Source organism: Pleurodeles waltl, chromosome 7 (assembly GCF_031143425.1).
Source record: "Pleurodeles waltl isolate 20211129_DDA chromosome 7, aPleWal1.hap1.20221129, whole genome shotgun sequence".
In the NCBI taxonomy this organism is placed as follows: Eukaryota; Metazoa; Chordata; class Amphibia; order Caudata; family Salamandridae; genus Pleurodeles; species Pleurodeles waltl.
In genome coordinates this window covers 466061471-466073996 of record NC_090446.1, presented here as the reverse complement: position 1 = coordinate 466073996, position 12526 = coordinate 466061471, and the positions used below count along the sequence as shown (strand labels likewise).

Genomic DNA, 12526 nt, shown 5'->3' with positions numbered 1-12526 from the left:
AAATAGCCCTTGGAGCTGCTGAGGCTGTTTTTACAAAAAACAAATCCCTCTACTGTAAACTGCAGAGGGGTTTGTGACTCGTGATAAGGACGGAGTGGTTTCGTCCTCCGCAAACGATCATCGGTGCACGTGACGGAACCATTCCATCATGCGTACTGAAGGGGTTAATAATCTATGAGTCACTGTATGTATATTGTGCCTTTTATGATCCGCTTTGTAACTGATCATATAAAGAATGAAATGCATTGAATTGAATTGAATTTACAGACTTTCGCTTTCATCTGGTGGGAAGATTAAATGGTATCTCCTGAATGACAAGTCTGTCCTAACTGTACATTTTTAGGAGCCTGTATCTAAACCTCATCCCCTTTAGGAAATTCTGAATACCTATTTGTTTTAGGCTAGAAGAAAGCTTTTACCCTTCTACGACGTGGTTTTCCGTGGGTAGTGCAGCACACTACAAATACTAAATGTAATGATGAAAATGAGTAGTGAGTTATGCCACTCAGTTGTTGTATTAACTTGGCACTTGACTCTGCTATAGCTCCTAATAAACAACTATTTGTTTTCTCCATCTGGTGATTGCCAGAAGCACCATAGTTAAGGTGAGATTGAACTAGCTCCTCGCTCAGTCCATATCAATATGATAACAAAGTCATTATTTATATGATCTTATATTAAAAATGGCTGTTTTATGCTTTAAAAGCACAATATGTGAATGTGTTATTCATCTTTGCTTATTTTTGCCTTGTTATTAAGTAAGCTTATATTAACATTCTGGCAATAGTTGTTATCCTTCATATATTAAGAATGATCTTTTTCCCTTTATTTTAGTTTTTTTGGTGTATTATCTATATTTTGTGATTAAAGTAAATAAATTAATTCTGCATAACTTTTCTTATATATTAAGCAAATATGTGTAAACAATTTGCACACGAGTGTAAGGAATATAAAACACTTGTTTTTTCTAAAACTTCCCACCACCTCTTTCTAAAGAATACTGCTCACTTTCTCTAGTGCATTTTACATATTTTTCTAATAAAATAAGCAATCCCCCGGACAAACTCTGCAAGTTCTGTAAAATAATTCACCATATGTTTGTTCTTAGTAATTCTGGAAGGAGACTAAAAATATGTAACACATTGTAAAAAGTCTGCAGACTTCTTGTGAGGAGTAAACCTTTTAATGACTAGTATGCAGTCTTCCTAAAGAATACAGCAACACGTTTTAAAAGAATACTGTGGCCTTTTCTAAAGGAAGAAACACATTTACCTCTAAGGAATTCTTTGTTCTTTTTCTAAGGAATTTGGCAAAAGTTTTCTTATTGATTCTGGGAACCCTCCCTACATATTTGAATAAAAAAACATTCTGCAATGCAAATTTATGTATAAATTAATCCTGCACTTTTTCACTCTAATTATTGGCACATCCGAAGAACTCTGCACACATTTTGTAAAAAAATAAATAAAAAAAAGTGCACTCTTTTTTTAATTGAATTATAAAACACTTTTCATATGAAAGTGGCTGTACTTGTGCATTCTGCACAGTTTTTATCGCATGAATTAGTTCTGGCCTACATAATTATTCAAAAAATAGCTGAAAGAATTCTGTGTACATTTTACAAACAATTTTGAACAACTTGCCACTATTTCTAATGGATCCGAAAGTATAGGTTCAATACATCTAGATGCTTTTCAAGTGTTCTGTTTAATTATTTCCAAACATATCTATACATGTTTTTTCAAAGAATGCTGTAAGAATTTTTCTGGCAATGGTATATAGTTTGCAAGAAGATACCTGCATATTTCTGAAGAGTTTATTTACATAGAAATCTGCACTGTGAGAAAATAAATGAAATGTGAGTTATGTATTAAATCAGAAAATAAGTGTAGTGCATGCTCAATAGGGAGCACTGTTGTAAAATTTGTGTTAAAAATAGAAAAGGCCTAAGACGAACTGAATAGAATAATACAATGTCCTATTGTGTTTCTAATATTTTATAAAAATAAATACCAACCATAAGTTAACATTGATCTGAGCTCCTGCCTTGTACTGGTAGTCAAACTAGTACACTAGTGTCTAGTGGCTATCTTATTACCCCATCTGCTCTCACTTTGAAGAATGGCCTTTCGACGCCAAGGGATTATGTCACCACTATTCTACCCATTTCTAGTGCTCTAGCTACTACTAATTCCACACAAGCTCCTCCTTATTCTCCAACCTCAGGGAATCAGCCATCTGAAGCTACTAGTGGGGTGTGTATTAAAACAGACTCTGGAAAGCTGCTTCTTGTTTCATGGAACCTGGCCTGTTTAGGATCTAAACTAGCCCTGCCTGACTGGACTTCTTTTGTGGATGAGCAGAATATATGTCTCTTCCAAGAAACCTGGTTACTCATTATGAGTCTGTCCGTTGGACTGGCAGACCAACATGTTGGCCGTCCTGAAAAGGCTGCCATGTTGGCGGTCTTTCAGACCTCCCTATTATGAGTTATACAGGCAGGACCGACCACAGCGAAGCAAAAAAAGGAAGACTGCAAGCAAGGCGGGGACTGGATATAGACAGTCTGACCTCCCACGCCCAGAGCACCGCAACCTACCACTGACCTTATTACAAGCACACAGTCACCGTGGCGGACCCCATGGCGGTCCGAACTACGTCACTTCGCGGTCAGCAAAGTAATGCACAACTACACATTTGATTAATTTGAAAACAACACACCTGACACACATTGCCACACTGGACACACCTGCAAAGGACACTATGAAACACACCACTTCACACACCATACTCCTTTGCATTATCAAAGCCAAACACTGAAGCCAAAGCACTTTATTTACAAATATTTACAATACACTGCATAGATTAGTCACCCCTCTTTTCACTATCCTATAGACTCCCTGCACACATTTTTATGCATTCACACCCTTTTGCACTTCCCGTGTTCAGTTAGTTACTGTCACCCATAGTTTTTTTTTCCCACCATGTCACATTTCCAAAGTCCCCATTTTTCAGAAGATGAGTTTAGATTCATGGTGGATGAAATCATAAGAGTAGAGCCACAATTGTTTGAAGCACAAGTCCTGCATGCTCCTCTCAGTAGGAAAATGAAAATGTGTGACAGGATCGTCGACAGAGTGAATGCTGTAGGCACCACCCTGCTCACAAGGTTGGACATCAGGAAGAGGTGGAACGACCTCAGGGGCAAGGTCCGTTCTCTGGTCTCCAGGTACCAGCTGCAAACTGAAAGGACTGGCAGTGCCCCTCTCCCCCTCCCCCACTAACCCATTACACCTCTCCTCCTGGGAGGAGAACATCTTGGCCATCCTGCATTCTGAGGGCTTGACAGGAATACTTGGGGGAGTGGAGTCTGGTAAATCACAACACAAACATTTTCACCAAAATGCAATGTCATGCATGCTCATTGCTCACCTGTTGCCACTTTTACTGTTACTCCACTTACCAGCCCCTTGTTCACCTGTCCAAAAACCTCTATTTGGCAACTCTCAAATGAAGTGTACTCAGATATTTGTATAGTGTGTGTAGAACAGATACTGATATGACTGCAAGTCCCAGCAGGCACTGTTTCTGCAACTCCAAACACCTGATCAGTGTTCACTTGTCCAAATAACCCTGTGTTTTATCTATTGGTTTAAGAGTACACACCTTGGAAGATAACATTTGTCAAGTGTGTGTAGTACAGGCACTGAAATGACTACAACTCCCAGGAGGCATTATTCCTGTAACTACAAACACTAGCACAGTGGTCATATGCTACAATACATCTGTTATTCTCTCAAGTGAAGTGTACTCACCAGGGGGGAAAACACTGGTCAAATGTGTGTAGTAGAGAGAGTGCTCTGACTGCCACTGACAGGAGGTCCCATTACTGTAACTCCAACCACCACCACAGACGGCATGTACCCCAATACACCTGTTTCACAATTATCAACTAAGGTGGACTCACCTGGGAGGATAACATTTGAATAGTGTGTGTAGTAGAGAGAACGATCTGACTGCAGCTCACAGGAGACGTGTTGCTGTAACTCCAACCACCAACACAGTGGGCACATGACCCAATACATCTGTTTCACAATGATCAATTGAAGTGGACTCACCCGGGGGAGGGGGCTAGCCTTTGTATAGTGTGTGTATGACATGTCTGCTAAGGCCAGGAGTCTCTATTGCTGTTACTCCACTGACCAGCCCAGTGTCCTCTTCTCCAAATACCCTTGTCTGGAAAGTCACAAGTAGTGTGCTCACATTTGGGGGATAACATTTATCTAGTGTGTGAAGTAGAGGGAATGACATGACCGCTAAGGCCAGGAGGCTCTGTTTCTGTAAGCCCAAACACAAGCCAGGTACACACTTGCCCAAATATCCAAGTTTGTTAACTCTCAATTGAAGTTTACTCACCTGGGAGCATACCATTTGTATAGTGTTGGGAAGCAGAGGGAGTGACCTGAATGCCAAGCCCAACAGGCCCAGTTTCTCTAACTCCAAACACAAGCCCAGTCTTCCTTTGCCCAAATCCATCTATTAGCGAGCTCTCAAATGAGGTTTACTCACCTGGAACAATACCATTTGTCAAGTGTGTGTAGTATAGAGTATGTCATGACTTAAAGCCCAGGAGGCACTGTTTCTCTAACCCCAAACACCATAACAGTTGTCACTTGTCCAAAGACTTTGTACAAGGGCTATGCTTGCTGTAACTCTAAACTGTTGGAGTTAGATGTCAGAATACAGCCAGTAACATTGTATGTTTCTCATCAGCAGGTCGAGCTGCCACTGGGCACACACAGACCACAGAAGTGACTGCCACTATCACCCTGGATGAAACCCTCAGTGAAGAAGACACCTCTGGATGTCTGGACATAGAGGACGGTTCTGGCCCATCTGGGCGACCTGGTCATATGGCAACAGTGAGTCTCACTGTGCCGACATCAACACCTCCTAGTCCGGTTGCCTCAACATCACATGCAGCTGTTCGCCCCCCAACCTGTGTACCCAGCACAGTGTCTACCATTGTGTGCCCCCCATCTTGGATCCTGTGTTACAGCACAACACATCTGACAATGAGAGTCCACGACCCAGGAGGAGTGGGCACTCTGTGGCAAGGGCACAGGCCCATGGGGGAAGGGTCCGTGGGAGGGATGCTGTGCCCCAGCAGGGTGAGGCCACTGGGGCTGCTGCTGGCCAGGATACCATCAGCCACGTCTTGGGGGTCTATCAGGTGTCCCAAGGCGTGATGGACCAGATCTTGACTGAACTCTGGGAAATCAAGCAGCTACAGAGCAACGTGCTTAGAGACATGTGAGAACAGATGGAGGCCCACAATACTAACCTGGCCTCCCTAACAGGGGTTCTGAGGGACATTCATACAGTCCTGAGCAGGGCTTTTCAAAACCAGTCTTCCCCTTCCTTTGGCTCATCAACACCAGGCCCATCAACATTGGTGCCAGCCACTGGAAGAGAGCCCTTCCCAGAGGAAGAACCAGCCTCAGACACCCCTGCCTCTGTAGTTTCAGATTCCCCACCCCCAAAAACACAAACGGGGACATTCAGCAAAGAATGCAGGAGGCGCAGATGGCAGGACACCCACCACTGCCAGCAAGTGACCTCTTCCAAAAGGACCTCCTTTGTGTGCCACACCTTCACTCTGTTGACTGATCCTCATCCACCTAACATTTCCAATAGGAGGAGTACTCTGAACTTTGGACGCCCAATTTTGTGGCATCCACTCCAATGATTTCATTCACAATGAGTGACCCCTTCACCTTTCATTTTTGTTTCTTTCTGTCAAACTGTTCCTTTCTGCATTAGCATTAAAATTAATTCACCCATCACAAACTCATTGTCTGCTTGCATAATTTAACCATTTTGCTATTTAGAGATGTAAGACTATGCAAACCATATGATGTAGTCACAAGCTACTTGTGCAAGCAGGGATATGTCCTGCTCAGGATCACAACCATTACACACAAGGTACAGCACATAGGCTGGCTATAGGTCTGGACTTTTAGAAACAAGAATGTGTCATCCTACAGAGTCAAAGTACATAATCCAAGGTACAACCCCCCAGACTACAGAAGGAAGGGATTTGTCAGACATTGCCCTATAGAATAGGCCAACATTAAAGTGGATGATGTCACCACTTTGAGCCTTATCACATACTACACCAAAGTAATCCAACATCACATAATCCAAGATACAGACAGATGGCAGTACAACAGTTTCTGATCACAGGCCCACCTTAATCCAATTACCATGCATTTGGTGGTATGACACCAACATATGTCAGTGTTGTGACACAGGCACTGTGGCCTGCAGTGATGTAACACCTCTACTGCTACATACCGGTCATACAAAAAGTGTGTAGCCAATGTGAAGGTAAAATGACTTGGTTGCAATCTATGACTACATATTTCTTACCCACATGATGACACACATGATTAAATCGGACCACCACAACACACAAAACAAGCCCAATGGGCACTTCTGACCTTCCACCCAAAACCTATGCAAGCTGCCTTGGCACAGGTCTCATACACCCAAACTCTGTGACCTACATTACCTGGAACAGTCCATGTCCACTTTGTATGTAAGAACAGCATCAGATACCTGCCAATGTCACAACTCTGGAATGCCCACAGGAGGATGTCATGGTGAAAGTACCTGTACAAGGACAGAACAAGGAGTATAGGCTTGAAAACATACCTGTGACACAAATCACATAGCAGCAACTGGGGAACAAAGTGCATTGCAATGAAACTGACACAAACAAAGCAGTGTCATCAAGGTGGGTATATTAAAAGCTAGCCTTTGGCTGTATGTTGCAGAGCATTGGCTCCCTAGCTGTTTCTAAAACAATAAACTACACACATTTTCACAACTACAGTTCATTGTACAGTCACAGTCATGACATCGCATGGCATACTTACACTCATGAAAAGTAGCTGTTGATGAGATCTTCCTGCAAGTCAGCTCCTTCCTCTTCACCTCTGTCATCCTCACTTGGCATTTCAGTAGTCTCACCCGGTGGCACTGCAGGCTCCCCCTCCTCTGGGATGCACGGGATATTCCTACACAGGGCGATGTTGTGGAACATGCAGAATGCCACAATGATTGGACACACTTTTCTGGGTGAGTACAGGAGGGCTCCACCAGTCTGGTCCAGATTTCTAAATCTGGCCTTCAGGACCCTAAAAGCCTGCTCCACTACCCTCTGTGTTCTTCCATGGGCTTCATTGAAGCAGACTTCCCCTGGAGTAGTTGGATTCCTCAGTGACATCAACTACTGAAGATGGTTTGGATATGCAGAGTCTCCTGTTAAGGCATGGGACATATGTGCAACAATGAGTCACTCATTTACTGATAGTATCACCTCACATTGCACACACACAATCAGGACAGATGTGATTTGCCAACCAGCCAGGCCTTCCCTGGCTACAGTTGTGACATCCGATGGGATATGCTGCTGTTCTGCATTATGAAGAAATCATGGGCTGAACCCGGATTACGTGCACAAACATGTGACATGTAGAGATCTGCCAAACAGACAGCTTACACGTTGATAGAATGGAAGTTCTTCCTGTTACGATAAACTTGTTCATTGTCCTATGGTGACAACAAGCCAACATGTGTGCCATCAATGGCCCCCACCACATGTGGGAGGTGGCCAAAACCATAAAGGTTAGCCTTCACATTGGCTTAATTCTCACGTTGGGTTAACCTGATATAGCTGTGACGGTGTTTCAACATTGCTGAGAGGACATCCTTCATCACCAGACTGAACATAGGTTGGGACATACCAGCAGATAGGACCACTGTATGTTGGATGAACCCTGTGGCTAGGAAATGCAATACAGACATGTCTTGTACAATGAGTGGTATCCTGGTTGGATAACTAATATCTGGCACCAGATCTGGCTCCAACTGACGGCATAAGTCCACTATTGTTTGCCTATCCAGGCGGCAATACATAATTATGTGGAGTAGCTCCATCGTCTGAAGGTCCGGCATTGGATGGTAGACTGTAGGGTGTCGCATCCCCCCCTCTCCCTAGGTACCTATGTGTGAAAAGACATGATTTATAACATTAGTCTGTGTGTCCACAGCAACATACATGATGCATGCCAATGATGATATCTGACAAAGCATTTCTGACTGTATAGACATGGCAGCCAACACACATCACAGCTGGAAACTACACAAGGGTCACATGGGACCCCCATGTATGTGTCCACAATATGGATTTGGACCAAACTCAAAGATGTGCTACACAATTGCCCCTCAAAATGTGACTGTATATTCCAGCCTCCAAAATGACTATCGGCTGGGGTGGACTGTGCACCGCAGTTAAATGCCATCTGTGCCCTGCAACATGCTACAGTGGTGGTTGAGTAGAATGACCTACTTGACAAGACAGAATGAGGATGTTTGTGAAGTAACAAATCATGTTTTGTAGGTGTGATGCAGTTTAGAAAGACCAATACAGCATTTCAGGCAGCACCTACTCCACTGGACAATAGGAAACACCCATGACAGCTGGCGGACGTGGTTATGGCGGTAAGCAGTTGCAACCGCGGAGGACACTGCCATAGGCTAACGTTATTGCCAGTGGCGGGCACGGCCCAATGGCTGTGTCCGGAGACAGTGACATCCGCTTACGTGGCAGCTGTGACCGCCATGTTGTGCTGATTCACTCACTTGACTCCTGACACTGCTGACAGCAACACCTCCACGACCTGAGCTGCTGTGTGCCACCTCCAGGAGCAATCATGCCACATCAAACAAGTGATGGGGCCCCTGCCTCCTCACCAGAGGAGCTGTAGAGGCTAGTTGATGAGGTCCTATCCCTGTATGGACAGCTCTTTGACTCACCAGAGGAGCAGGTAAGTACCTCATGTGCACAAATTTCTCTGTACTTCATCATCCTTTCCCTCCTCACAGGCTATTATGTGCCCCTGTGTGCCAGTTAGACTTCTTGTGTGCCTCCTGTTGCAGTCTCTGGCATCATTGGGATGTACAATGAGTAGGTATTGGTGGGCAGTACCATATGTTAAGTTCAGTTGCATTGTGTTTTGTGAGGTATTTGGGGTCCAAGATTCTCCATGTGTTGGATGCAAACAACTAGGTAAGGAGACATTACTGCCATCCAATGACATTTCTCTCTTTATGAGTGTTGTAAATGTTGGACAACTTGTATGTGCATGATAGCATGAGTCATGTATGCATTGTGTATGGCTCATTTGAGAATCATGTGAGCAATGTTCATTGTTCCACAGATCTTACAGACCACATCTGGCCTTACAAAACCATTGGGTGGAAGGCATATCATGACTTACTCTGCACTTCAGATTGACACACACACACCATGTGCCAAATTACTGATGACCACATGATGTACTGTCATGCATGGAAGTGAAGGAAATGGAGTGTCATATAGGTTCTGTCTGCTCAGCTTACAGAGACTAGGGCCTGTCAAATGTAACTCCCAGTATGGGAACTAGTCTAGGCTGTGGGAGGGTCACTATAGCTATGCAGCTGTGACTGTGCCCACTCCCTGTACATCAGCAGATCCTGCATGTGGCCACTATGATGCTCAAGTGGCAAAACCTGCCCTGACTGCCTCAGTCCTTTGACTAGAATAGGAATGGGCACAGAGGTGAATTATTAAACTAGTCCCTATGTGCATTTTGCATCATGTCAGTGTGTGTCTGACTCATGACAGGTCCTTACTCCCACTGATCTGTTGTCACTTTCACAAAGATCATATTTGTCTTTTACAGGCCTATTGCACAAATGACAGTCCCAGACAGTGTGTTGATTCCTGGGAGGCCATGATATGTGACTCATTAGCTTGGTCACATAGCAGAAACTGTACAATGCATACCTTTGTATGTTGCTTGCCATCTCTGTAGGATGGACGCATATGTAAGGAGTGTTTTGTGGCACAGGTACATACCACAGAATCACCGCCCTGAAGAGACATGAGTCTGCATTTGTTAGTCCACATGTCCACACATGGACAAGGAAGACACTTTCTGTACCCACCATGCCAGCACCTGGATTGTCACTCAAGTGTAATGCGAAAGTGTGTACAATGGCAGTTGCCTGTAGGGACTGTATGCAGTGAGTCAGTCTCACAGAATGTGAATGTTTTGGTCCAATCAGGCCCAAGGAGTTTACCCTTTAGAGGTCACATAGGAGTGTAGTCTTTCATTATTGGTCACATCACAGTACAGGTTGCTGGAGCAGGGGCTACCTGATGTCAGTAAGCTTGCTTAGTCATTGTAGGCCCGGAGCAGGGTAGTGGGTTTGTCTGCAGCTGAAGATACAAATGTCTGTAGTCATGTCCCTGTACTTATAGGCTTGTGTGTTTGGCACTTGTGGATTGTTAACAAATTGAAAAAATCTAGCTTGATATTTCTGACATGTATGTGACTGAACAATTTTTGCCGAAACCTGTGAATGTAATCTCTTGATTTGTCGTTTGCATTTATGCAGGTCAATGCCCATCAGAGGAAGGTGCTATGGAGATCCCTCCCCCGGAGGTGCCAACCCTGGAGGTCCACAGGCTAGGGAGCGTGCCCACTGTCGGAAGAGGTGGGAGGACCTGATACACTGAGCCCGGAAGAGTGCAGAGGTCCAGCTGGGGATGTCCTGTCAACGTGGTTGGGGAGACCATTGGACCTTCCCCTCCAATGGCCTGCATTCTGGAGGTGGCCTACCCAGACCTTGTTGGCCGTTTGCGGACCGCACAATGTATGCCGCATATTCCTGCCTGTCACATTGCCAAGTGAATATTTTAGGTTCTGACAGCTCCCCCTGACGATTAGGGATGAGCCATTTCTAACACAGGTAATAAGTGATTGTTTCTGTAGACATGCCATGTGTTGCTTACTGATGTGCCTTGCCTATTGCCCCAGGGATCTACAACTATATACAATCCTTAAACAATTTGCACTCCAGGGACAACTTATGGCTGTGCACATTGATCAATGAAGTACTGTCTGTAGTTGTAGCTAGTGTAAATCCCATGCAACAGACCACTACTTCTCAGTGTTACAGGTCAAAATAAAGATAGTTATGAATCACTGTCCAAGGGGCAACTTGTCTTGCAATATTACGGTTGCTGGGGCATCACTACTGTCTGTAATGTGACAGTGCATACATTTTTTGGGGTGCAGCTATAGATCAATACTTTCTTTTGGTACATGGAGAATGTCCATGGACATGATTTATGTGCCATCACTGTTGCCAACATTCCTTGTGCCTACGTGCCAGCATGTGTCCCTTTCTCTTTTGAAAAACATTTGTAAACTGTTGTTTTATGCATGGCCTACCTGTGAAGATAGGGTGATTTCTGTACTCCCTCACTTATATGTGCATGCCACCCTGTGTGTGGAATAGGACATTTACAATGGTGGTACATTTTACGTGGTGCCACAGACAGAAGTGTGTCACCTTTGATTATTGGCTGACACTAACCCTCACCTGTCATAGCATGTCATTTGGCACGTACACCTGCAGTAGTAATGAGGGACATGACGGGTAGGCCTAGAGTTTTTACACACAATGTGCATTTCCATGCCATTGATATCAAATCATAAAGCAAAGTGCTTTGTACATGTGAAATGTGGATGGTTTGTAACCTAACTGTTGGCATGCTTCACAGAGTGACTTGCAGTTATGTGTAAAACACATGATTGGGTACAAGCATTCATCCACAGACATCTGGGTGTGCATGACCAAAATGGAGACAATCATGTATCTTCCCATTGGGGAACATGTTGTGGGCCTTCTACAAGTACTTGCAAATCTCTGGGCCTGTCTAACATCCAAAGGACCAACAGCATCTACGGATGTCATTGTAAGGGGTGCCAGACATTAGTGGTGATTTCCCTGGAACTTGCTGATGTTTTCTGTTTTGAATTTTAGAGACATCTCTCCCTGACATCTTGCACATTTTGTCTACAGTGTACATTTCCATGCCAAATGTATGGCCTTTCAGAGCAACATTAGTACTACCTCCATGACTCCAGTGGGACATATTTCACTTGGTGAGGTGTGCATTGGGGATTTGCTTCCAGTGTGACACAAATATTTCCATGTTACCTTTTCCAGGCTACTGTATTGTTGTCAGCAACACAAATTGAGATCACACAATCTGGTGTGTTGCTTGTTCCACTGCAAGCAGGGCATCATCTAACTGTCTTCAAAACCATGATGTAGGTGTCTACCACCATTCCAGTGACGTGTATGTCAGTTAATACTTGACCCTGTATCAGTCAAGCAACTTGCATATCTATGCTACAAGTACATATCACTCAGTGCTTGGTTCATACCTGCATCCATGTGCCATGCAGTATGTCCTCGAAAATCTATGACACAAGTGTGTGTCAAATCATACCTTGACCACAGATAAGGATGATTCCTACCTCCTGATATTGCTGGATGACCCAGGCCCTATGCCCAACTGTGCTACAGGGGCCAACTCCCTACTGGGACACGGACAAAGGCC

General features: G+C 44.2%; 1 protein-coding gene across 2 annotated transcripts in view; it reads left to right on the top strand.

Moving 5' to 3' along the window:
- The window catches only part of LOC138304198 (sulfotransferase 1 family member D1-like), a 426949-nt gene that overhangs the window by 153597 nt on the left and 260826 nt on the right, over positions 1-12526 (top strand). The window contains exon 4 of one of the 2 annotated variants that reach the window (XM_069244054.1): positions 4774-5376. The exons of the other annotated variant lie outside the window; for it this stretch is intronic. Coding sequence (XP_069100155.1) covers positions 4774-5249 — 476 coding nt within the window. The 3' untranslated portion in view covers positions 5250-5376. Of the gene's footprint in view, positions 1-4773; positions 5377-12526 lie in introns of those variants that run through there. 2 annotated transcript variants of the gene reach the window in all.